This window comes from Dermacentor andersoni, chromosome 2, assembly GCF_023375885.2.
Source record: "Dermacentor andersoni chromosome 2, qqDerAnde1_hic_scaffold, whole genome shotgun sequence".
NCBI classification, from domain to species: domain Eukaryota; kingdom Metazoa; phylum Arthropoda; class Arachnida; order Ixodida; family Ixodidae; genus Dermacentor; species Dermacentor andersoni.
The window spans coordinates 45,808,471-45,836,244 of record NC_092815.1 but is presented as its reverse complement, the minus strand read 5'-3'; the positions used below and the strand labels follow the sequence as shown (position 1 = coordinate 45,836,244).

General features: G+C 44.8%; 1 protein-coding gene across 4 annotated transcripts in view; it reads left to right on the top strand.

The window, feature by feature from the left end:
• Window positions 1-27,774, top strand: part of ctrip (E3 ubiquitin-protein ligase ctrip) — a 176,418-nt gene that overhangs the window by 95,684 nt on the left and 52,960 nt on the right. For all 4 annotated transcript variants that reach the window (XM_050189402.2, XM_050189404.3, XM_050189401.3 and 1 more), the window contains exons 24-29: window positions 3,827-3,958; window positions 10,612-10,671; window positions 15,629-15,828; window positions 19,281-19,435; window positions 24,055-24,206; window positions 25,128-25,270. In XM_050189402.2, the coding sequence (XP_050045359.1) occupies window positions 3,827-3,958; window positions 10,612-10,671; window positions 15,629-15,828; window positions 19,281-19,435; window positions 24,055-24,206; window positions 25,128-25,270 (842 nt within the window). The remainder of the gene's footprint in view (window positions 1-3,826; window positions 3,959-10,611; window positions 10,672-15,628; window positions 15,829-19,280; window positions 19,436-24,054; window positions 24,207-25,127; window positions 25,271-27,774) is intronic.

The following is a 27,774-nucleotide window of genomic DNA, read 5'->3' as shown; positions in this document are numbered from 1 at the left end:
CATGTAGCAAAACACGGATTGGCAGTGAAGCTTTTGTCTTTGGCCTGGCTTGCATGTGTCAAATGCTGTGTCTGCAATTTGACTGCATGTGTTTTGAGCTTGTAAACACATTTGTAAACACAGCTGCAAACAGAGCTACAAAAATACCTACAATGTATCAGCTCTATCTTTGGTTACCTCCCATAAAGTCTTGTGTAGCTCATGCACTATCTTTATGCATACATAATGAAGCTTTAAGCTGATGTAAAGCAGCAGCAGACAGAGGTGCTTTAATATGGAAATAATGTTAGCACATAACTGAATATGCTCCTACCACGTTTTATGAAAGGAAAGCTTTGCATATGCAGTCAATGTTCAATTTTTTTTTTTTACTCCCTAGGGGCTGCAGAATTGTCAGAAAAATAGGGCAGTGCAAAAAAACGAATGCATGTGTTTAACTGCCCTCAAGGGCTCAAATCGCCACAGCAATTTTCGAAAATAATTTCAAAGACCTGCCAGTACAATTATTAGCTATCTCGGTGCTTGTATTGTGACAGGAGATGGTGGGTTCATGGACATTTTTTCCTCCGACACTGGCTTCTTTGCATTCTTGGTATACTTCACCACTACTGTACTGCAGCAAAACTTACCTTTGGGACCTGGCAATACACAATGCTCTAGACTCTTGTTTTACTTTTCACACTTTAATGCCATCAGAGATGATGATGAAGGCAGAGTTGGTGTTATTGGCGACAGCGATGAACTCTCAAATGAAAAACGTGGCACAGAACATGGAACAGCACTGAGCACCAAACAGCATCTCTATTTCTGAACATTCACTTGCATTCTCCTGGTTGGCTGGCGCCGACGTTTCGTCAGCGGTCGTCAGCATGGCGAAATGGAAGTGCTAATTGTGAACACTGCCTACTAGTGATGTAGGAGGCAAAGCGAATGTTCAGAAAAGTGAGATGCTTGTGCGATCTCGCTCCAGGAAGCTTGGTAGCAAACATTGAAGCAGCTAGGCCTAACGATAGCACAAAATTACAACTGAGCAGATCGACGCACAAGATAGCTGGTTTGAGGCTGTGAGATAATCAGAATGGAGGCAGTGGTGGCTGTTTTGCTTTTTTTTAATGCTGTTTTGGACCTGCAGTCAAGGGAAGAAGTTTGAAAAACTGGACAGTGAAAGGGTTCAGCGTGTGAAATTTCACATGCCCTTATACGTTGGGTCTATGGAGTATGTAGCGGTGCTGCGAAGGCATGTTAGAAAAAAAATTAGGCGCCTGTAAAAACTCTCGTTGGCTGTATATTCAAATTTTGTGGACCAGCTGTCATGTGAAATGCAGCCTATGCCATTATGTACCATTTGTATAAGACCAGGGACACTGAAGCACATTATGATCTCTGGTAAGGGGGGACACTGCTATTGAAATGATGTTTATCATTATGGTCATCGATATAAATGAAACTTTCCAGTCTTACTAAGATGTGTGTGTTGATTTCAAATATTTAATTAGTTTTGCTGTAGTGCAATTAGTTCCTATGATAATTAATATTTTGCTTCCATTGTTTAAGGCCACAATGGAAAATAAATGTCACAATTATAAATTATTTGTAAGGCATGGTTACGTAGCATGAAGAGTAAGGAATGAAGCATAGCTAGCACTTTTTCTAATCTAGCCATTAATAGATATTTTACAGCCCATTGAATACAAGCCCACAAGATGTGTCAACCATGTGGTCAGAGAATGTAGCAAAGTAATTAATTTCCAAAGTGAAAAAAAAATTTGGTTGCTCTACTTCCTAGAGTATATTTTCGGCTCCGTTGCAAGAAATTTTTTAAAAAGATTTTTTAAATATATTGAGGCCTGAATATTACATGGAGCCCAAAATCTGTTTTGAGAAAAGTACAAAAAAAGAAAAACAAAAAAACACAAATAGCATTAAATATGAGGGGCATGTCATCCAGAACAACTATTTTTAATATTTGCTGTAGACTAATGAAATTTTCAGGCCACATGCAATCTTGTGTGCTGCTTACAAATATGCAATTAGATATCTTTTTTTCCAAATAAATAAAGAAAATAATTTTAATTCCAAAAATTTCGGATGTGAATTGCAAAAGATGTGCAGCAACAAGATAGCTAATGGCAATCAGGTATGTTTTGGATGTTCAAAGACTGCAAGTTAGCATATCGATGTTTTTATCTGTACTTTAGTCAAAGTTCTGAATTTCTAATGTTGTAGCTTTACATATGTGAATTCTTAGTGATTTCTACAGGATTTCAAAATATTTCAGTGTCCTAAGACACTGTATCATAGTTTTTGTGCACTCTCTGACTCACCAGCATTCAGGAAAAAAAAAAGAATGATGAGAATTGAATGAGTAGTAGAAGGGACACAGTGCAGATTCAAAAATTTTAGATTTTAAAATAGCTGTACTTGAAAAAAACAAATCTAGAAAAACTGGGAAAATATTAATTTCAAGCTTCAAAGCTGGTAAATGTTTACAATATTATTAAAAACACAAAATTCTTCCACTGATGTTGACATTAGGCACACGTATAGACTCGTAACAGGATCTGGAATGCACCAACACGAACCGGCATATGTGCGAGGGGCATGGGAATAGGTTTCGGCACATCGTCTGAGGTCTCCACAGTATGCGTATACGCAAGGACAAAGAGCTGTGGTTACCTTCACTGCTGCGTTATTGCCAATACAGTAAGAGATTGCACCACGCAGTGACTTATCTCCAATGTGATCTTATCGGCTCATCTCAACCTTGAGACAACCGCCTCCGCCTCCTTTTTCTTGTCGCAGGGAGCAGAGACGGGTTGCGCTTTGCTTTTCATAGATGCTTTTCAAACTTTCTTTTTCTTTTTTCTTTTTTAAGGGAGGGTCGATCAGCCGCTTAGGTTCGCAATACGATTAAGAAATGACATATCAACAGTTTAAAAAGCCATCCCACTGGCAAGCCTACAGAGAAGCGCTGCGCTGGCAGCGATGGGGCACTAGTTGCCATATCAATAGCCAATTGCAAGGTGCCTCTCAGCGTACTGGCGCACTGAGGTAATAGGAAGGCCGTGTGCATCGTGAGCTTCGTCAGACCGGCCCCTGATTCTCTTACATTTGTGCTTTTTCTATGTGGCCATCGTCGGCGAGGACGGGGTGTATTCAAAGGCAGAACTTAGAGCTTTTGAATGATACCAAGATGGTGGAGCTCAGTGACGGGAAAGACGAGAAATAGCTATGAACTCGTCTGTTTTTGTGCGATTTTAACCTGCTTTTTCGCCGTCCGCACTGACTAAATATTTATTTTTTTAGAACACTTGGAGGGCATTTTGGGGCAGCTCTTTCTGATACGGTGCAGATTAGGCATTATAGGGGCCAAAACAAGTAGTTCCCGAAATTCTGTTTTTTTTTTTTTCTTTTCTTTTTTCTTTTTTTAAGACTCAGGTCCCCCGGAATTGCCAGGGGACGGCACGCCCTCCCACCCCCTTCCTCCTCTCCTTGAAGTTAGTATGCGGCCTGCCCAGCCCACCCGAAAAATGTTTCTGATTACGCCACTCTCCATTGTTCCTGTTAACTATGGGAATTAATGTGACAGCATGCTAGCAGCCTGAAATATAGGTGTGTATACTGAATGTACTAGGTCTTCAGTTGCTGAACTGTTGTTCGGGGATGTTTCGTCATGCCCAAGTGCAGATGAAATTTGTAAATGTTATACCCACATCAACGACCCTTTTGAATTGAACTGTCAAGTCTTTATTTCTACTGCTGTAGCTGGGCTCCTGGCAGCAACAGTGTTCTTACGCATGTGCGCCTGTGCTTGTCCATGTTGCAGTGCAACCTTCAGAGGCATCCATCCTGTTCTAACCTGCGGCAGTGGCGAGGGGGACCTGTGAAAATAGATCCCTTGGCACTGGTCCAGGCCATTGAACGGTACCTGGTAATCCGGGGCTACGGGAGGATACGAGTGAGTCCCCTTTCTGATTTGTACAGGTTTTTGAATGCCTAATTAAGCATGAATTGCCAGTGAAACGAAGTGGAAGTGCCATTAATTGGTGATGTAAAGAGGTGTCATCACTGCCTGAAGAGCACTGCCTCTAGAACAAGGCAAGGTTTGGCTCGAAAATGACAGAGGCATAAAAGAGACTTCGACAGGAAATTAAAAGAAATCAGGTATGTCTAACTGCAGAAATAGCTTGATAGTTCCTTGCAGCATCAGCATCGCTTTGATAAAGAAGATAAATTTCTTACTGCTAGGACCACACTTTGTCAGCTTCTTTGTCTTGCAGGCATACAATCGCCATTGCATTCACTGTTTCTAGCACAGTACTCGGTAGTCGGCGTTCGTGTTTTCCACTTCTCTACTGTTGTGTCCTGTCTGCACGCCTCACCTCTTTTTTTGCATAGTGAATCCTTACCAACTAGCTCAACTTTCTGTCGTTCTAAACTGCATACACAATGAATATGTTGTAAAAAAAAATACAGTTGATTCCCGCTGCAATTAAATTGTCGGGGTGCGCGAAAAATTTTGTTGTTGTGGAAGTTTGTTGTTGTGATATTATCAAATACATAGGCGACACGTGACTCGCTGATGTAAAAAGCAAGCTTTAATTCCAAAAATCGGTCAGCTTAGCTTGTTTCCGTTCTTGCCAAGCGATGGCACAATGCGACTCTTGCATGCCATCAGCGCAGCCATTGCCTCATCGTCGTTCTGAGACCCGATGCAATGTCTGATTGTATCGAATGCGTCCAAGACCTGCGATGTAGTCGGTGGTCCGGGCTCACATTGTGCGGCTGTTTCATCTTCGTTCGACGAAACGCAGTCTTCCTGCACACTCTTCAGGATTTCTTGGTCTGTCAACTCTGCACCACCACACACGAGCCGGCTTGGATGTACTGGTCAGGATGTACATTGGCAGGCACATCTCCACTTTCCTGCGGGGCTGCCCACGCGGCTGCAACTTCATTAGACGGCGATCCGTCTCCATTGCTACTTTCGTTCTCAGAGTCCAAATTCTCTGCAGCTTGTACAGTGAACCCTGCATGGCGGAAGCAGTTGCAGATTATGGCGCTTCTTGTTGTGCACCACAAAGCAGCAGTCATATGGAGCGCCATAAAGAGGTCCACCTTTGATTCGCGGCTCAACGGCGTGTTTCAAAGCAGCCTTTGAATAAGGTGCTCACAGTAGGCGCGCTTGACACTCTGAATGACCCCTTGGTCGAGGGGCTGAATGATAGAGGTGCAGTTCGGTGGGAAAAACTTCAACTGCATGTTTTCCAGCTCGGTGTCATCTACGATGTGGGCAGAACAATTTTCTAAAAGTGGACAATCCTTCTGGCCTTGCCTGCCTATGTCTTGATGGAAGGCTTTGACCCACTCTCTGAAAATAGCCCGGGTCATCCACGCCCGAGTGCTAGCCACATACTTCACGGGAAGGCTCCACTTTCATTTCAGGTTTGGCACATTTTCCGATGACCAAAAGCAGCCGCTTTTCCGAACCGTCCATATCAGCGCACAGGAGCACGGTTATTCTCTTCTTACTGTGCTTGCCACTGTGGCAGCACTGCCCCTTAAAATCAAGGGTCGTGGTGGGAACCATTTTGTAGAAAAGCCCAGTCTCATCGGCATTATAAATATCCGATGGTGCATAGTCTTTTAGGATGCCTGCGAGGCTGGCTGACACGCAGGCATCCACGCAGTGCCGCTGTCACTATCCGCCGAAGCAGCTTCACCGCATAAGACTTTGCCGATGATGGTGTGGCGTGACTTGAACCTGTTCAGCCAACCTGCACTAGCCTTAAAGTCATCTATTCCTAGCATGCAGCCATATTCCAGCACTTTTTGCCGCACAATATCATCGTTAAGGGTGGTTTGCTTGGCCTCTGTCTCCACGAACCAGGTTTAAACTGCCTTGTCCAAGGCCTCGTGCACCGGCTGAGTCACTTTCTTGTGCTTCGCTGACGTCCCTGAAGCTAGCACTTTGGCTATAGCATCCTTGTTCTTCAATATTGTTGAAAGAGAGCTTGCCGGAATTCCAAATTCTTCCACGATGACTGATTTTTTCTTTCCAGCTTCAGCCTGGGCACTAACCTGAGCCTTCTCTCCTAGCAACAAAAACTTGCGCATTTCTTTGTCAGCTGTGACACGCTTCAGCTGACGATCCAACAGCTTCGAGAGACAATGACCAAATAACATACAATTGTTCGTTGTCAAGCGTACGTCTCCCGAACGCGTTGTCGCACCCTACTGGGATTTGATCTCGCAACTGTGACTTCGTATAGTAAATTGTGTTGTACACTGAAGCCGTTTTCATGAAACTTTGTAGAGAATGAATAATTAGAAACACTATAAAAATCAAATTATTGCATGTGTCTGGTACGCGCACCATTTTTCTAACCAATATGACCCAAAACGGTTCCTCGAAGCTTGGATGCTCCTCCGTAAGAGCGTGTTGCATCGTCATCACCAATGCAGTGTGGCAGCTTTCTGTTTTGTTTACATTGTGCCATGGCCTGACCTGCTCCAGATATTTTTATGCTATCAAAGTCGATGGTTTGTGAAGGCTTGAAAAAACAGTTCTAGAGGTTTTGATGAGCTACAGTTTAAATTATTTTGCTCACGTCTGCACCGTAAAAACTTAGTTGAAGTGAAAATGTGTCACGAAGTAGTTCGTTTTGGAGGGAATTTCAATGCATTATGTTCTATGGGACATTGACAGGGAATGAAAAATTTTCGTTGTGGTGAAAATTTCGTTGAAGTGGACTTCGTTGTGCCGGGATTCGACTGTATTCCACAGCATTGGGAATTGCATAACACACTATAAACTATGATGGTAAGCCTTCCGTCCATTGCGCTAAAAAAAAGGTAGTGACTACAGTGACGGGGCCCGGTACTTTAACATCTGCACTATAGTGACGGGGCCTGGCACTTTAACATCAGCACTATAGTGACTGGGCCCGTCACTTTAACAACACTGTAGCGACGGGGCCGTCACTATAACGATGTCGGTATTCGGGGTATTGAGGGTGAGGACTTACGGAGTCGCCATCTGTCGGAAGCGCCTCACTTGCGTAGTCTGAGGGATAACGCGGCACGCTCCGCATAGGTTTGGCTATCGGCGCTAAATAAACATACTACGCGGGAGCTCTCCTGGACATGTTTGCAAGTACTCTTGAAATGACAGAAGCATCTTACCTTTAAAATAATAATCTTGGACAAACAGAGGGCACAGAATGGTTTATAGACGCTATCTTTTTACTTACTACGTACGGTAAGCTGGGAGACTGTGAGCGGTCGCCGCGATCGATTCCCCCGAACCGGTTTCTTGCGTTAAAGGTAGCAATCGCTGAGAGAAAACTATGTGAAGTATGTTCTTATAGTGGGCCCCTCTGTGTAACCAAATGGAGCATCACAGAATGAAGCTTCAATGCAGCGATCGCACGGGTTCGCGGTGACCGACTGCGCGTCTGCATGCATGTCTGCGCACAATCTTTCGCTTTTGCTGCGAGAGCGTTTTCGCACCGTGCCGTGAGCTTTATGCCGCAGTATATGAGCATTTGACCGTACGTGAGCAACCATTGTTGCATGTACACTATCAGAGCTGTTCAAAAATAATTTCGTTATAGCTAGGGACTTCGACGTCTATACGGCGACTTGTGCTGTGCCGTCGCGATAATTCAGTGTTTTCTTTTAAAGTCTTCGAAGCTTCAATATCATTATTTATCAAGTTGCATCGCACTGGATGCCTATCGGTCTTCTAAGCGAGCCGCTGCGTCTTTTTCCTAATCCAGTACAGTATCCATTGTCTGGTGCTACACAAGCACCAACATATGCCATGCCTTATTTTAATGCGCTTTGTACCGTTCTCTTTCCATTCCAGTAAACTTTCTTTCTTTATTATCATCATCATAGCTGTTACAGTGCATACGCAAAAGTCTGTTGGACCCAACAGCCGCAGGCTAGTGGATGGGTCCGGATGCGAAATACAATACACATTCGGTACAAGCATAAGGGGATCAATGCAGAGGATGAATGCAACACATTAACACATTAAAAACAGAAAAATTTACGGCATGCATAAAAATTGTCACCAGTTATATAAATGGTCCCCAAGTGGGCCTAGCCAGGTGACGTTGAGTTTGCTTACGTCTATAGTGGACCAAATAAAGTTGTTTCACTCACTCACCAGTTACATAAATTATCAAACCGCAAAGAGAACGCCAAGCAAGAATACAGGCACCAAATCAGTGGTTTATAGCTAATAAATATGATTGTAGTGCATTGCCGAAATTTTGTGCTTTTCTTTAGGGTATGTTCTTCCATGTCTCCAAAGGCTATCAGGGGACATAAGATTGGTGAAAAAGAAATTGAAGTCGCCCCCTGAGAAAGTTCCTTCAGCAGTTCTGGATGACAGAGTTGAGATAGGTGAAATCCGGAACTATTTCACCGATGATGGGTGGGCCAATAACTGCGACAATAACTCAGAAGCGTAATCATAGTTTGTGGACATGCAGTGCATGTCGGCAAAGGGTTCATGATAACGCCATAGGGTGTGACGCGTGCCTTAAGAAACGCAAGTTTCTCACGCTATTAGAGAAATCTCAAATCATCGCGAAAGCTGCAACCGGAAAAAAGAAGATGGATATGTCATAAATAGGCTAAAAAAAAAAAAAGCACGTTGTCTATGGCTGGTTTCTCAACCTGATTTTTTGGACCTGCTGGATTAACTGGACCTACTGACACTAGCACCATCCACTTATTGATATTATGGGAACCCAAGGATCAGCTGCCGTTATCTGGATGCTTTATAATAAACATCGTGAACATTTTCGTTTCACGTTCACCTCCGCGGCGGAGGTGAAGCAGGCATTAAGCACTCTTAATACGTGGGCCCATCCCGAAGTTTTCGAAGGGCGAGTTAGGGCGAGGTTCCCGAGCCCACAGGGGTATGTGCCATTGAGCTTCGACCCTTTTTGAACTGTCACCAGGATCGGCCCACATGATTTTTGCTGTTGACGGATGACGAGAAAACTATGTAAGTTTAGTCAAATGCAGCTCTCGCTGTAAAAAGCATCAAAATGTTGACAGTCGAATAGATTGATTTGTCAGCACTTTAGGAATGTGTGTGAGGAGTGGCGGGGAGGGAGGGGGGGTATGCCGTTTAATTTCGGGGGGGGGGGCCCCCTTCCCGGGTACGTGCCTGGCTGGTTCTTTAGGATTTGGGAACCGCATGCCACATACAACAAAATTAAGGCCTGTGATAATGAAGCCTAATCAAATGGCCACTTGTTATTTACACCACTTTTTCTTTTTTTGCATTACATTGAGATTTTTTTCATAAAGATAGTTGTACTTGGCATTTGACAGGTAAATGCCATTGCATTCATTGCATGGCATAGATTGTCCATTGTCCCTGTGTTCTAGCAGTTGAAAAGCTTCAGGAGAAGGAAAGCCCCTTGTCCAATGGGGTAAAAGTAAAGTAAAACACTTTTGATGACTGCTTGCAGCCTGAGTTGTGTATAAAGGGAGTATCATTTTCTTTCTTTGGGTGTAGCAATGCTTGCACCGCTTGTGCATTGCAGATTTTCAGCCACTTTCTTTGTCTACATAAGTCGAAATATGAATCCTTCTTGTTTGGCTAGAAGGTAATTCAACCATGCATAATGTTTTTGGTCGGCGTCCGTTTTACCCTTGACTATGAGCAATCTCAACTAGACGAGTTTTTGTTGAACTCTTGATTTCATGCATTGTTTCTAGCTTTCTACTGCTTATGGTCAGGTCCATTGACTCATTTTAGGATTTTGGTGCTGAGTTGTTTGCTGAAATAAGCGGGCACTTCATAAAATGGGATACAGGGTTCGCAATTGCTAATAAAAATGAGTTTTGTGTTAATATTTTTATATCTGTACAGCCAAGCCCACGTATAATGATCCCAGTTATAAGGAATGCTTGGTTATTACAAGGGTAGCACTTTGGTCATAATGTTAATATGGTCTATGGAAGTGCCTCTTGGATAGAACAAACATGTTGCTGCAGTGTGCTTTTTTATAGCAAATCTGAAAGTACCCCTCTGTCACACGAGAAGGTGCCATTCTTTTTGCATGCTCACTGTTTAGTGTCTTCCTTCATGGTGCCTGCCTGACCTTGAATGCAAAAATACCTCTAGTTTTCGAGATGGCACCACCCTCCTTTGCATGCCTGTTTGTATTGTGCTCTTCTGCACTGCGTGGAGTGCCCGGGCACAAGACAGTTGGGAAGCGAGGGGCACCAGATTTTTGCTTTTTCTCATCATGATGAAAGTCTATGCTTTTGCTGCATTTGGCAAGTGGCAGATGACAGCCGTTTGTCATAGGCACTTGCCTGCTTTTAACAGTTTGGAAACCTCAGTTATTTTGTCAGCATTAAAAAGGTAAAGAAAGCTGAGCGATTTTTTTGGAAACATTAACAATTTCTTCTCATTATGATGGCTTATTCTTGCATGTCCACTTAGTTCAAACACTTGGCTGTAACGAATGCATGCTGCATGTCCACGATGTACGTTATATGTGAGCTTGACTGTATACAATTTATTTGCTTTGCAAGTATTTCTAAATCCTCTTTTCTCCTTTCTTTTAATTGCAGGATGAAGATGATGGTGGTAGTGATGAAGAGAATTCTGACGAGGACATTGATGATACTATGGTACGCTACGTTTTCAGGTTTTTCCATCACTTCAGTCTTTGGACACTAGTTGTTTGCTTTCCAGTGACTGTATTCCCTGCTAGGCTTGTGCACATATCTTTCTGTGCAGTGTGACAAGGCTGTTTACATTGTACTTTGTTCGACTTGTGTGTTTATTTATTTGCTCATGCGAAGGGTTCATGTACAACTAATTACACCTAAGTGAAGCACATGGGGTGCACTTTACAGGAAGTTCTAGCTCAACTTTGCACATTCAGATGTTTGTGAAATTGCTGAACAAGTATGAATGAACTTTGTTGTATGTGAAAAATAAAGATAAATAACTTGAAAAATCTAGTGAACATAGTCAAACGTCTGAAAAAGAATGTTCCTGGTTTTCGACTCTGCACCAAAAGCATGTGTATCAGTTTTGTAAACTGCACCTCTTACCGTATTTACTCTAATCTAGGCTAGTCCCGATTCTAAGCCAACCCCCGAATCTCCGAAGCCAGAAAAAATAAAAAAACTTGCCTCGAATGTAAGCCGAACAAAAAAATGAGGACATCATTCACAAAATGAAAACAGTATTTACTTAAGATGAACATGCCAAGCTCACTCTACGTCACCATTGCTGCTAGACTTGCACGCTTGCGCAGACAGTTGGACAGTGCGGCACGGCTCGTATGCGTCGAAATGCGGCGCAATCTCTGTAAACAGCACCTCTCCGTTGTTATGCGTTTATCTTCTTTATTGCCATCGTCTCATTGCAGCACACACAAAAGGCGCCTCCCATTGCCCCCTCCAACGACGGTTGTTTTTCTCGTTGATACTGAAGTCCCGCCCAGCTTGAACGTTCGACGATGCCTCTGTGGCTAGCACAACTTTTTGTTTGTGACATCGCCTGTTTGGTGCCATTACGATAATGCTACGCTGCACGCCGATACTTAGCCACGATACCGTTACAACGCAGGTCAAAATGGTGACATTGTGTGGGTACTTCGGCTGGCTACTGGCGTGGCTAGTAGCGGCTGCGATACTGACTTTTCTAGATGGCACTAGCTATGCACCATATTTATCATTTTCAATTACAAACTGACGCGTTTTTTAAAATCCTCGAATGTAAGCCAACCCTAGAGTTCGGTATATGATTATTTGAAAAAACTATCGTCCTAGATTCGAATAAATACGGTAAGTGTTCAAAGCACACAAAATCGGTATATGATTTGGGACTCTAGAACATAGTGCTGCATTGTAAGTATAGCAGAACTTTTTTTACACGATTCCACTTCATATTCCCAGTGCCAATAGTCACGATCAAGAACACAAGAAATGGCCCAATATACCGTAAAATACTCTTTTATTGTCTGAGGTGTTTCCCCCCTCCAGATTTTACCTCCTGAAATTTCCGCCCTGTGTTATATGCAGATCCCAACAATTTTCAGCCCACATTCGCAGTTCCGTTTCTGTATTGCTTGGTACTACCATCATCAGCTTCTTGCACCATCATCAGTCGACATTGTAACCACAATGGCTTCACAACGGCCACACTTTGCATGATATCAGGACCGCGGAAGCAGTATTCGACTACTTTTAAAAGATATGACGATCTTAGCTGCTGAAACCATTGGCAACTGTACTCCAGAGTGGCAGTTCGGTGTGAACGAGCACAGCATTTGCAGTTGCAAGAAGGAAGAGGAATCCCTCTTTGTGGGCAGTGGCTCGAGAAGTTTCCAGGGGCCGAAGATTGGAGTGTTTGCTGAAGTTTGTTGAACTAAACCTGACAAACTTCATTGAAGAGCAACGAGCTGCACATGTTACAGTCAACATCGAGCTGCTGCAAGCAAAGGCAAGACAGATTGCTAGAGAAAAAGGCATTCCACAGATTGACTTAAAGGCAAGTAAGCACTGGTTGTCTCGTCTTATGTGCTGCACTGGATTTTCTTTACGTTGGCGCATGTCGATATTGCAGAAGCTGCCAGAGAGCTATGAAGGTCTGCCTGTGGCCTTTCAGCATCATGTGATTTCACTGCGAAAGTCGGCCAGCTTTCAGCTGGGCCAAATCAGCAATGCTGATCGAACACCAGTATATCTGGATATGCCCTCGGCACTAACAGTGTAGCAGAAAGGCTCCAGAGAAGTTTCTGTGATGTCAAGTAGAAATGACAAGGCGCAGGTCACCATATGTTGTCCTGTATGGCAGACTACTTCTCTTTGTGGTGTTCAAATGGAAGACTTTGTGCCAAAAGGGAACATGTTCAAAAAAAAAAATTGCGGCAGAATCCATCTGGAATGATGGTAATGAGTTGGCATTGAATCAATATAGCAACACAACATATTACCATGACCAAAGTTTCTTATGTATAAAGCGCATGCTTCAACGGGACTCGTTTATTTCGCACTTTCGTAAGAATGCTTGGCGACATCTAGTGCCGCCAATGTATGCGTAGGCTGAGAAATGCATCATGTGACAATCGGGCTCCTCTCTGCCGCTTATTTATGGACACACTGCATCAGTTAGTGACACTGCCGAGATGGGACACTGCTAGTGGCACTGCCAAGGCACATGGACAAGAATCGTGGCTCTCTGGTGCCTGCGAACACTGAATTGTTCCTATGCTTGCTGCACACTCAGTGGCACGTAGTCGGTGACGCAAATTGGCAAGGAGTTCGTTGAAGAGCAGCACATGCCCAGTGCGTTCATGTAACAGCTCGCTAATGCATTGGCGTGTGAAAGGAGTTTATTGAAAAGCGGCACATACTTGGTGTGCTTGTGGCACAGCCTGCTAATGCACTGGGTTGCTGTCCTTAAGGGACCCTTGTGAAGTGGGTCCATTTCCGCTCAGCATCGAAGAAATTTACCCCGTATTCAGAACTGCATTTTATATAAATGACGCCTGGTGCCTATACACTCAAGATGCTCCTTGCATTTCTGTTAGTGCATTCACGACAGGCATCACTTAAATCAGCTCGAGCGTGGGCTTCAAGTCAAGATGCATTTCTGCATATGGGGGTTTGTGTTTCTTTTTTCATCATTCTAGAGCAGCACATTTCTAGTGGCACTTACCTAGTTGCCTAAGTTTGAGCGAGACGTTAGTTGAAGAGTGGCACATACCTACTGGGACATACCCATTATTCCATTGTGTCAAACAGTTTCTTCAAACTACGGTACCTACCCAGTCCCATGTCTACAGTGACCCATGTTGGTGTGGAAGAGGTTTGTTGAAGAGCTGCAAGTATGTACACATTGCCACATACTCAGTGACCTAAGTTGGTCTCATGGTTGGTTTTGAATTCTGCTTCCACAGCACAGCAACTCGATGCGCTACCCATTCGACCACCGACTACCCAGTGACCTAGCCTAGATAGGCGGGAAAACGGTTAGATACAAACATAAACAGACACAAACATAGATGGAAAGTGCATCAAGTACCCAAAGAATGTTAAAGCATTAAAAATGTTGTCGTCTGTTGTCATGAAAAAGGGTGGATATACGAAGCACTGCTGCTTGATTGGATAAAGCCTGACTAATGTCAATGGCCCGGAGCACTGCTGGAGTTCCCATCACCACTTGCCCTGGACGCTTTTTTTCCGTCACCTGGCTGACTCAGTGAAGCGACTGCTGCGCGACTCCGGCGCTGAGCTCGTCTTTATCCCAGGAGGGATGACATCCTAGTTGCAACCACTCGATGTGTACATGAATAAACAATTAAGACTTGCACATACAGTTAAACCTCGATATAGCGAAGTCAGTAAAATTGGCAATTTGTTTCGTTTTATTGGACTTTTGTTGTATCGAAATTCGACCTTTTAAGCAAATAAGTACAGCCACCGATCGATTATTCTTGCACCAGAATAGGCCACAGAATTTGCCGAATCATCAGGCAATCGAAAAAAGCGAATTTCAATGGGAAAACAATCCATTTGGATCAATTTTGGAGTCGGCGATGAATGGTACGATTGAAGCCATGTACGTCGATATCTTCTTGGCAATGCGAATGACGCACAGCCAGCCACACTTTCACGTGCACTCCGCCCCTGCGGACTGATAGCGTCGCCTGCACTGGGACAATGCTATCGGGAAATGCGCCGGCAGAGGGGAGCAAATGCTTCGTCTGCCTCTCGCTCCGACAGGTCACCGAAACTTGACATTACGCAACCTCAAATACTAAACGTGCAGCATGACTGGTTACATGGTTCCATGCTGTTTCGGCACACCCATTCTTTGCATACGCAACAGATTGGGGTGTGCTACTGCGTACGCTTTCAGCCTTGCACAGCCAGGGCCGAGATACGCGCCAACTTACCCCCAACTCCGCCCCCATCCCTGCCCCCTCGCGCACTTGATTGCATTACTGCGAGCTCGCTCCCCTCCCCCTCCTTCCCTTTGCTTGCTCGGGAAGGCGGCACTCGTGAAGCCACCATCTTTCTTGTCTCGCCCTCGAACACTTTTCACTTGCATCAAAAGCACACAGTGTGGGTTGCAATAGGATCTTTTCGCACTTGGACTTTATATAAAACATGATGTAGGCGGGGCTCTTGTTACGCAGCACACAATTTGAGGTGTGTTTATAAACAGTCGCTGTAATTCAGTCATTAAACTATCTACGTCAGCGGGAAGTTTCAATTGATTGTCTCGGTGTTCCTTAATATATGGTTTTAAATACATAGTGTTCTATGGACAAAAGGTTAATAAAAGTTCTATACTGCATTATATCGAGAATTTTGTTATATTGAAGTTCATTATATCAAGGTTTAAGTGTACTTGTTTTATTTAAATTGAGGACTTATACATTTTTTATACATCTTTTTAACCCATGTACTTTCATCTACAATATATATGTGCATTTTGAATATTTATTTGCTGCCTGTAATGAAAGGGACCCATTCTGTCGATGTCAGGTGTTCAACTTGGAACAAGTTGGGCAGCTGGGCAACCAAGGACAAGAATTGAGGGCTACCGTCACTCTGGTTCATGCAGGCTGCCATGATGATAAACCAGGGCCAGGCACGGCATAAGCTGCAGTTCCTTATTGGGGACCACCCGCTACCGTATGGCATGACTGTGTACCAAGCCATCCGGCAGTACAGCGGTGCCAGTCCTGATGGCCAGGAAACTGACACAGACTCTGAAAACCCTATGGGTTACGCCAACATTTGGGTGCAGACCCACACCATCTGGTGAGTGCCACCATCCAAGACAAGGATGGCCAAACCAACGCACATGGCACTCTTTCCTTTGCAACTGGCTGCTCGGTCAGAAAATTGTTGTCTGCTAAAATATCAATTGTGGAATATTGTGCTAGGTCTTGCCGAATTATGTAGTTTTGATAAACTTGCAGATATTTTCAACATAGGCCATTGTTTCTTAGCCAGGAGGACGTGAAACTGAAGGGAAGCTGTTTGCATTAAGCAAGCGGCTTTCCTTTAGTTAAGGGGGGATGCGGGTTTCGCATCACAAAATATGGCCAAAAAATTGATTTTCTGAAAATCACATTTTCAGTTTCTATAACTCTTTCTATCTGATTCCGAAATATCATCCATATAAACCACGTAGAAGTGCTCTAAAAAATGTATTTTATCAGCCAAGGAGGCGAAAAATTTCGTGGTAATCAAAAAAGAACAGCGTTTTTCAAGCCACAATATCTCTGGCGCCACCATCTTGGTCTCGTTGGAAAGCGCATTTCTCCATCTTCAAATTTGCCGCTTCAACTATCTCCTCTGTACAGAAACAAGCACACATAAAGCAAATGATATAAGGTCATGCCGGAGTTTGCGATTGGCTTCGCCCACCACATGACTCCAGCGCGGTTTGCCATTGGTCCGGCGCTCGCGTTGTCTGCCCTGCTCTTTGCACCTCATGAGCCTGGAAGTCTCCACTCGCTGTAATCTCGACGTGTCAATACGGGTGCTAAGCGGACATTGCGGTAGCGTGGCCGATCCCTACGTTTGTGGACGTCCCAGACCCATGGCAAAGCATTCCGAGCACTGGCGACGCGGACTTCGCGACCAAGATTCGTGTGCAGAATCCTCGGACATGCGGCTAGGCCTTTCAGCACTCTGTGTTTCGGAATTCTTGACCAAGCACATCGTGCATGCAATCTTCGTACCGCGGCTAAGCATTTCGTGCATAGGGGTCTCCGGCTCGTCGATCAAGCAATGAGGCATTGATCAAGCACATCGTGTGCGGACATCTCGGGACCTCACCTAAGCATGTTGTGCATCGGCGCCTCCGACTACGCAAATAAGGGCATAGTGTCGACTCCTCGAGCCCGCGGCTAAAAATTTGGGACATTGGCACCTCGGACCGCGCGAACAAGAGCTTCGAGTGTAGACTCCTCGAGCCCACGTCTAGGCATTTCACGTGTTGGCACCTCAGACTGCGCGAATAAGCGCATCGAGTGCCGACTCCTCGGACTGCGCGGCTAGGCATTTCGCCCGTCTGCACCTCGGGCCCGCAACCAAGCATATTGCGCATTAACTCTATTATCATATTGTCACGATAGCGCATAACAATATCTATCATACCCCCCCTTCATAAAGAGAACCTCATCATGAGCTCTGTTCACTAGGCCCCTTGGGCGGCAAGAACATCTGGCTGCAGAAGTGATCGAGGCATCATACAAAAGTACAATTCTGGAAAGCACCTAACAGCTGCATATTTATCACTGGCTCTCTGATCCTAAGTTCCACAGCCATTGTCAGGTGAAGATGACTTGGAAGGCTACTTACGCTCGGAGCCTTCATTCAGTAACATAGTCAATTCTACCAAATGAAAAAATGCCACACAGTTACACATTTTGTATGGCCATTCTGGCAAAACATAGAGCTTCAACATTGTGCCATTTGTATTGTTGTAGATTCACTTCAGCAAAAGCTACATTTGTTAGAAACTTCCAATGCATTTATTTCAGTTTGATGTTCTTGCACACCGTACTCATCCTTATAGGTGTTCTTTCTGGTTTGTTTTTGGCCAGAAATGCAAGGGTGGTATCATTTTATTCGCATTGAAATGATCTGGGGGTGATGCTATTTTTATTACTCTTGTACCATCATGAAAATTACATTCAGGTATAGTACTCGCTGCTAATTAGAAAAAAATTTTCATAATAAATGCAAGATTGTTTTCTTGTCTGTAAAATGCTTCCAAATGAATAAAAATAGCATCATCCCCTACAGTAGGTCTTTAGGAATGGTTTCAAGCGTTTTGTTTTTGGTTTAGCAAGACGGAAGGATCAAAAAGCCCCGTAACAAGTTGGAAATTAATTTGACTTCAGACCTCCATATTTTTTTAACTGCTACAGCTGTCAAAAATCTAATTACAGATTTGAAATCAGCATGAGAAATTACCCCGGACAGCGGAGTTTATTAAAGATTCACCCAAAAATAAAAAAAATTCTTAGGACCCATGTTCTGCCCTTAAAGGGCCCCTGACCAATCCCCATAGCAAATTTCGGTTATACGCTGGAAGTTGTTACGTGTCCTCTAGGGAGTGTTCTGCCAACAAAATTTTTCAAATCGGCTCATTAGCCGAGATGCTTCAGTGCCGCTAACCTATGATTTCAGCAGGCGGGTTCCACTGCTAAGCAAGATGCTCTCTCCACTTGCCCTGTCTAGCCTACGCCAGCGAAATTCCTTCCCTGCGTTCTCCCATACCGGACCTCGAGGATCGCGTGACACATACGTCACAGGCCCCGCCACTACGCACTTCTGTCGGTTGACGGCGACGCGTGCAAGCTGCTGTCTCATTTGCACAGTGCATGATTTTGCGCACTGTGCACAAGGAAACATGACTAGCGGTATAATTCAGTGCTACACGAATACTGAGGCAGAACAAGCGGATTGCAGAGCGTGATCACGCGCTGGAACACAGTAGAAGATAGCATAGTTTCGGTACCTGCACACGTGCACACCACCGAGGGAACAAGCAGACGAAACAGAAGTACATCTCTCTTGCTTCGGTGCGAAGTAAAAAAAAACATGCAGACGTTCCGTTTGTATGTTTTATTATTTCTCTAAACTTTAATTCATCAATTCAAGCAACAGATCACACGGATAACAAATGTTGGCTTGTATAATTCTCGAAGTCACGTGCCGCCACGAGCGACGTTGCACTGCGGACACGACTACGTAGGCGCAGGGGCACGATTATGTCACTGTCTGGCTTGGAACGCGGTGGCCGCGAATGAAGAGGGAAACGGCGCTCGGATTGAAATTTTCATATCTTTCTGCGCCGCGTAGCAATGTAATGCTTTGCAGATGATTGTTATCGTGTAGTGTATGCTCTGCACTTGTCAGCTCAAAATGGCCAGACCTGGTGAAGGGCCCTTTAAGCTTTAATGTTTTGCTGTAGCTCCTAATCAGCATGGCAAACTCTCTTGTGGCCCTTTGATTATGTCTGCCTTGTTGCCCCTATTATTTTGTCAGTGATTCATGTTTTGACATTCACAGCATTCCTGACACCTAGATAAAAAGGAAGTATAACTACCAAGGGCCGAACTTTACTGTTAATTTCTTTTTTTTTTTTTTTTTTCGGTGCAGGTTATGTGCGTAAAAATATGGTATTTGGTCTATATTCTCCAGTTCAGATAGCGCCAGTGAAAATGTCACATTTTCCACTCATGTGTTGGCAGGTACCGTCCTGTTCCTGAGGATGATCGTAGTGGAGCAGCCTCAAGTTCAAGTCGAGCAGGCCAGTCTTCATCAGCCCCAAGCCTTTCTAGTCGCCGAAACAAAAGCTCCTCGGGCTCCAAATCTGCTGCCAAAAAGAAAGATGATCTCTGGAATGGTGAGTCTTGCTTAGCACGGTTTGTTTTTCGTATTTGTGCCTCACTGACCCTGTTTATTTCATGGAAGCTGCTTGGTGTGTTGCTATACACCAGACTTTTGTTACCCCTTGCACCCTCGTGTGTAGCGCTAACTTGCAGTGACCATTTAGATTTCAGAATCTTTGACAGGTGGCAAAACATGCCAAGACTGACAATGAAACAGCAAGGACAGTGCCCTCTCTTAGCTATTCATGGAGTGGTGATGGAGTCACGTGATGCGCAGTCCTTCTGTCTGACATGCAGATTGGGCTTATGATTACTCACCAGCTCTAAAGTTGGAAAAAACCTTTCTGTACTTTCGAGATAAACTAGAAAGCAAAACTTTCTATGCAATAAATAAAGTATTGCCCTGACGCACAGGTCCACTATTAAGCTGAGATCCTCATAGTGTTCAGTACAACAGAACATCACTAATTCGCTAGTTTCAGAGGAAAAAAGCACTTGATTCCATTAAAAGAAAACTCTGTGCCCTTCCACTCTATGAAGAAGGATGGGCAGCAAAGCTGTGTATGTGGACCCCTTAATGGCAAACTATGCCTCTGTCTTCCGGATCGGCCCACGTATGGGAAGTGCTTAACGCCTGCTTCACCTCTGCCGCGGGTCGGCCCACGTATAGGGAGTGCTTAAAACCTGCATCACCTCCGCCACGGGTCGGCCTGGCATTGCACTATCTCCGGGATCGGCCCATGTATGGGCAGTTTTTTGCTTACCACAAGGACATGAAAATTTCCTGTGATGGTAAAGGTTACAGCTTCGCTGTAAATATTCTAATAAAAAAATAATATTCCTGACCTTCCTATACTATGAAGCTGAGCTGTAATCAGTACTGGCATACTAATTTGGTGTTCCCTTTAATAAGAGTTGACTATGCTGTATGCAGTGAAACCTCTTTAAACCGTAGTTGGCTGGAGATCGGTAAAAGTATGTACTAAATGGTAGTACTGCTTTACCGAAATAGCATGAGATCGCCCACTTACCTGTCAAAAATAGAACTCTGAGAGAGTGCGATGAAAGGGGGGAAAAACATGCAGTATTTATTCACTTCGCCCGAAAAAAGCGTTATTTTCGTTTGATGCCGCGGCGGCCTAGCACGACGACAGCGGCCTCAAACTTACTGAAGCTGCGTGCCAGCTTTTCAGCCAGCACCCTCTTCTTGGCAAACGCTTGCATGGCAGATTCCTCGTTGGCGTTAAGTATTCTCCGTGCATGCGTGCAGTAGTGCTGCAGAAGTCCCAGGGTGCCTTTTCATTGCTGGGTGCTGGAGTTTGGAATACTTTTCGTTTGGAATAGAGTTACGTTATCGTGCCCCTGTCCTCATCGCGATGATTGCATTCATGAGGCTGACGTAACACGCAGCTTATGCCTCTGTCGGGCCTGAATCGCCCGTGCTGTGGCATTTCGTGTCGTCCTCATCACTGTCGCTAGTCGACACTTCGGCAACAACAGAGGCAACGATGGCGAAAAGTCGAACCCCGTAGCCAGCATGTCTTCACGGTCGCAGCAGCGCTGCCGAGCAACTTCTTCGCATTCCAAATGCCACAAACCATAGTCTACAGGAGATTCCTGTCGCGTACCAGTGCCGTCATCTTCGCATCACGTTCGATAGCACGGACGATGTCTAATTTTTCTTCTATGCTGAGCACCCGGCATCGTTTTTATCCGAGCTTCGGCATAACGGGAGTCCTTGCTTGCATGACGCCATAACGCTCTCTGGCACGGCGTCGAAATGATGTTGATGTTGATGTGGTTTCACGCGCAAACGCACAGGGCACTTGGAGGCCGTTGTTCAGATCTCTGAGGCTTGTTGTTCTGCCGGGCCGCCCGATGGAGACAACGCACCGCCGTGTTTTCGTGATGAAAAGTTGAAACGCTACGTTTTAACCGATGCGTACGCAATAAGCTGGTACGGTTTATGTGGATACAAAACACATTATGTTCAATGGCAGCTGAGTCGGGGATTTGACATTACTAATTTTAAAATGAAACTACTGTTTAAGCGGGTACGGTTTAACGAGGTTTTACTGTATTTCATTTTATGCTGCGGCGACCTAGCAGCGATGACAGCGGCCTCAAACTTACTGAAGCTGCGAGCCAGCTTTTCAGCCTGCCCTCTCTTCTCCCCAAACACTCGCATGGCAGACTCCTCGTTGGCGTTGCATATTCTCCGTGCACGGGCGCGGTAGCGTGGCAGAAGTGGCAGGGCGCCTTTTTTATTGCGGGGTGATGTTCTCGTCGCGACGATTGCATTTATGAGGCTGACGTAACGTGTAGCTTCCGCCACTGTCGCCAGGCAACACTTTGGCAGCAACAGAGGCAACAATGGCGAAAAGTCAAACCTCGTAGTCGACATGACACCTCTTCGCAGTCGCAGCAGTGCTGCCAAGCAACTTCTTCGCACTCCAAGTGCTACACACCGTAGTCAACTCTAGACCCTTGTCACGTGCCATTGCCAACTTCTTCGTGTCACATTTGATAGCACGAATGATGTCTAATTTTTCTTCTATGCTGAGCACATGGCGTCTTTTTATCCGAGCTCTTGCATGACACAAGTCCTCGCTTGCATGGCGCCACAACGCTCTCTTGCACGGTGCCGAAATGATGCTGATGTTGATGTGGCTTCACTCACAAACGCACAGGGCGCTTGGAGGCTGTCGTTCTGATCTCCGAGGCTTGTTGTTCTGCCGGGCCGCCCGACGAAGATAACGCACCGCCGCGTTTGTGTGACAAATAGTGGACACACTATGTGTTAACCGATACGTACGCAATAAGCTGGTACGGTTTATGCAGATACAAATCGCATTATGTTCAATGGCCGTTGAGTCGAGGATTTAACTTTGCTACTTTTGAAATGAAAATACTGTTTTAAGCGGGTATGGTTTAATGAGGCTTTACTGTACCTCGATTTCTATGTGCCTAAGTTACTGATAGCTTGCTACATTCTTGTTATGCAATGCTAGGAGACTCCCAAGCATGTGCAACATTGCATTTTCTTGACCAAAATTTGCTAGCATTAAATTTTGTGGAAAATTTTTCTTATGTTCAATATTAGATTCTAAATCTGCTCTTTGGTATCCATACACCTCTAATTCTGACATATTATTAAGCCCAAACCCCATGAGACCGATTTTGTACGCTATGGTGATAAGCGGCGGTTTTGAGTAAAGAAACGGGCCATCGTGCAATCAAATTGCTCATTCTTGTCTCTCGATCGTTCGCTTCTGGAAATATAGACTTCGTGGCTTGTGACCTGGAAGTGCTATGAGCGACTAGCCAATATCATGAAGCCTGAACTGGATGTATATCGGTCAAGCATTACTGATTGTTGCACGGAAAAAGCAAATGACTAAATTTTGCTACATGCAAGGATAAAAACCTACGACAAGATCGTCAAATATTTTATGCTGCTCTTGACAGTAAAACACATCAACTCAGTTTAATAAAGCACGCGTCACACTAGATTCGGCACATATTTGCAGCCCTCACACCGGCAACACTGGGGAGACGACACTGTCATTGCTTGCGTGGGGTACGACTTGTTGGCAACAAGTGTACATGACAGCCATCTCCATAATTTTGCTTGTCACTGTTGAGCGTAAGATCACTTACATGCGGTTTATTCTTCAATCTACAATAAAACAAACACCAGGACAGCATTAGGGTGTGTTGCTCCATCTGGTACCTGATGTCAAACCTGTACAAGACAATTTAAGACATTTCATTAGCCCTAATGATTTGTTTCTGCGAGCTGCAGAGAATGCTGTTCTACAAACTGCAGCCTATAGGAACATCAAGATGAACAATGCTGGCTGGTCAGGTGTTTTCTGGGCCTATAAGTGGCGAACTTTGGGACAGCCAAACCAAAGTGCTAGTCAAAGCATCGTTGCAGCCACGTTGTACACTTTTGTGCTTCAGATCATGCAGACATGTGGGAAACTGCCATTGCAAATTGCTATTGCAGAGCATGTAACATGTTTTGTTACAAGAATACGCATTTTGAGCTGCAAACAAATATGTATTTTGCACTAACTGATATTGCTTCAGATCTTGCATTTAGGGTTTGTTGTAACCATGGAAAACGAGCTAAACCCTAAATTTACTTCATATTAATCAAAAGCTTGTTATATTTTTGTTCATTATATGGGGGCTCGGCTGCAGATGTCCTACATAAACATTTGCGGTTAACATTACAAATTCTGTACATTTCTTTTTATGAAAAGGCTGTGACACCTGTATTTATTGAGGGACAATGAGCAATATTCTACCAACACCTATTTCTTATGCTCTTTCAAGTGATGCTCCCATGTAGTCATTGAATGCAGTGTTTAATAGTCTTGCCATGTGTGCATGTTTGATAACCATTGAAGCCCATGACAATTGAAATCCTGAAGCGCTATTGGCTGTAAGGATCTCAGATGAATGGAGCTCATTGATTTCTGTAGTTACTAAAGGTCTACGTGTGATGGAAATGTTGCGCAGGTTCTTTCAATGTTGCCTAGTTAGTCTATTATTTGCTGAACATGATTACTTTGGTAGAACTGTAGTATAACAATGGGTTTACTGCTCACTTTTGTTTTTACAGATGGCGTAGTGCCTGATACTGTGTCTCTGCTGCACCAGCACCTCAGTTCAACATTGCCAGAGTCAGTCACTATCCAGGATCCGTCTCTGCCTGTGATTGCCCTGCTCAGGGTTGTCTATGCCCTCTCACAGCACTGGGGTTATCTTTATGAGGTGCCTGCCATTTTCTTCTTTTTTCTCTTTCTCTCAGATACCTTGACCTCATCACCTTGATTAGTAAATAAGCTCACATTATACCAATGAATATTAACAAGCTTGGTGTGCCCATGTAATTTTCGTTCATTGAAGGAAATGAATCTGAAGGAAGTGAAAAGGAGTGTTAGAATTTTTTAGTTGTGTAAGCACCGGGAGTGTGCTGACACACGTGTAGTTGTCTTGAAGGGCTTGCGAAATAAGCACAATGGAAAGTGTTTGTCATTGAGATGCTAAAAGAAGACAGAAACACAAGTATTTTGTCAAGCACCTGTAGCATGACTTATCTGCATGAATTTTATGTTTCGTGCCACACAGGCACATGAAAGTGCACAAAAATCATGTTAAAGCACGATTGCTGATAATGTGCCAAAAGTAGTGTTAGCTCACTCTTTCTAATCATCTTACTTTATATCGTTTTCTTTGGTAGTGTGAAATTATTGCTGCTTTGCCTTCCCTGTGTCTGCAATATGTTAGCTGCTTGGCTAGGGTCAGCGTGGCTGGGCTCAGGTGTTTTGGTTCAAAATTGCTTTGCCTCTCATTGGGTCTCGTGTTTTTTTCTACAGTTAAGGGAGGCCAGTCCTAGGTACTAGTCTCCACTCTGTTCACTTTAAAAGAGCATGTGGTTGGGTAACTTGATGGGCCTCTTCGATTTGCTGCGCCCTGCCGAGAACATCCTGAGGCACTGCTTTCACCCAACGAACATTGGCGTGCACAGTGTCTTGGGCACTCCAGGACGAATGAATTCGGAGAGCCCCAAATGAGGTGTTCACATATAGACTGGAGCCTCTCACTGGACAAATGAATTTTTGTATGGTGCAAGAACTTGACCTGAGGCAAGCTGGATATGCGCTGACTTGAGCCATTCCCATTTCTTTGCAGCTTCATTCTTACCACCCTGCACTTCCAAGATCAGAGTTTGTCAATAGTAAGCTTACCGCCAAAGCTAATCGGCAGCTGCAGGACCCGCTTGCCATCATGACTGGTAACATCCCCTCCTGGCTCACTCAAGTCGCCTATGCCTGGTGAGGTCCCTGTGAAGTTCCTGCCATTTGGCTTGTTGATTATACAGTAGAACCTTGTTCATACATAAAAAAAAAAAAAAAAATTGCGAGGAAAAACATCTTAACAGGGAAAGCGTACGATCTGAATCAACTAAAAAATTTGGCAGCTGCGACGAACGTAGACCCCTCGACAGGGCCCTACTAAGTATGGGATTGGGAAGACAGAATGACCAGGTTCAACGACATCACCAACTATTACAAGATACAAAGATGCACTTATCCACCACCCCATCCACAACTCACTAGATCGCAAGCTGTCCAGTGGCAACAACTACAATCCAAGTTATACAAGAGCCCGATACTAATGCACACTATTTATCCAGACGTACCGCATTTACTCGCATAATGATCGCACTTTTTCGTGAAAAAAATTGACGCATATTCAGGAGTGTGATCATTACGCGGGTTAAATTTCCCGCAAAAAGAAATTTTTTTCATCCCGCATTTGCTGCGGAACGACAACAGGTCAACAAATAGGTGGCTACCGCTGTATGTAATGCGGGACACCAAAACAAAAATGGCGGCCGGCGGAGCAAGCCGAACACGCCAAACCCGATTGTTTTTCTTCTCGTGAGTACATTACGTGCACTGAAACAGTTTCTTCCGTATCAGTAATGAATAATATTGTTAATATCGGCAACCTTGCGGCAATAACGTAGCCATGTCCACTTTGAGGGGACAGAAACAGATGGGTGCGCTTAGCTGCCAGTGACATAGGAGCATATGGCGGGCAGGCTGCGGATACTGCGGCATTTGTCTTCACTACTATCCTAATACGGCACGTTACTGCCAAGGGTGGGCGAATATCTTAACTGTGTTACAAGCGTCAGCATATGAACAGGGTACACTTCTAACGTATCAGTGTAAACGTGGCTGCTATCGTTGCCGCTCGCGATTTGTTTCGTGCCCATGAGTGCAGACGAGAAGAATTGAAAGGCGCCTTTTTTTGTTGTTGTTGTTGTTCACCGCAACCATTATAAAGCCTACACATAATAAAGGCAAGTTCAGTTGTAGCTTTTTCTTTTTTATCATGGAAGTGCGGAAAGCGATGGAAGAAATGAAATGGGGCATCTGCTTAATGTTTGGTGCGTGCAGACTGCTTGGTTTGTCTTGAAAAGTAGTTCGCGTAGCATTCAACAGATGGTAAGCACGATCATTATTAGCTAGACTTGGCACACGACATATCGCTGTGGCAAGTTCGGGGTGCGGTCATTACACGGGAAATTTTAAGGGGGGACACGGCTCTTTGCGGCGAAAAAATCGCGAAAAAATCTATTTTTTGAAAACGAAATTTTCGATATCGACAGCTAATATTCCTTTAATTCACCAAGTTTCGAATCTCGGGGAAGAGTATTTCGTCCGCAATATCAATTTATAACATCACTGTGAGCTGAATTCCGCGCAAAAACAGCCCTTTTTATCGCGGCGCGTAGCTCTTTTCCTACGCGCGCGATCGCAGCCATCTTGGTCTCGTTGGAAAGAGGAGCCTTCCTTCTTTAATTTCCCGCCAAAAGTGACTCCGTCGATACGCCAGTGACGTTGAAATCCGGAGAGAAAAAAAAGCCCGAACGCGCGATCCGATTCGTTGACTAGCGCACGTGACCAAAAACGCGCGCTGTGGTTGGCTGCGCGAGGTTCCCATCGTCTGCTCCACTCCGCAGGCGACGCGACTGCGCGTCTCGTAGGTTTGTTGGCACCATGCCCAACGATGTCCGATCCACCGGGAAAGTTCGCCACGAGGCACAAGTTCGGCAAAAAGAAGAAGCGATCAGCTTATATCTTGATCGCTTATAACTTTCAAAAGCGCTCCATTCCTTCTGAAAGCATCGAGAGTAGCTCGCCGCCAACCGCAAATGATGCCGAAACCGCGGACGATGCCGAAGTAGGCCTAGCCAGCTCACAAATGAGTGAAATCGTTACGGACAGCGGCCGCGTTCGCCGTGACACTGCAATGTTGCAGCGTGCGGATTTGCTGCAGAGGGAGATGAATGCTCAAAAAAAACGTCGAGTTCGTGCGTCAACGCCAGCAACAAAGCGGGTGTTGGATTTGCTCACTCGCGCCTACGGCGTTGCAGCCGCGCCAGTCGACGCCGAGGCAGGCTTCGCTTTCCTCAGTAGGACCCGTGAGCGGACTGATGTCGTCAAGTGCAAGGTGTGCGGCGGCAGCGTCGCAGTAGGCAAAAGCGAACGGTAATCTGGCCTCGCCATAAAGATCGTTATCACGTGCGCGTGTTGCGGCGATATCGCGTCGGCATGGAGCTCGTCCCTCGTGAACAGCCTCGCCGCGCGCGCGATGCAAGTCACCGGGAATCGGCGAACGGCGCTAAACGATGTTTTTGCCGCATTTAGGTGGCCGTGGTCAGAGCGACTACATTCCTGGTGGCTTTTAGCCACTTTCACTGCAAAGTAATGCAAAATTATTTCTGTACTTTTGATTAAAAGTAAATGTATTCCTTTTTTCTCGT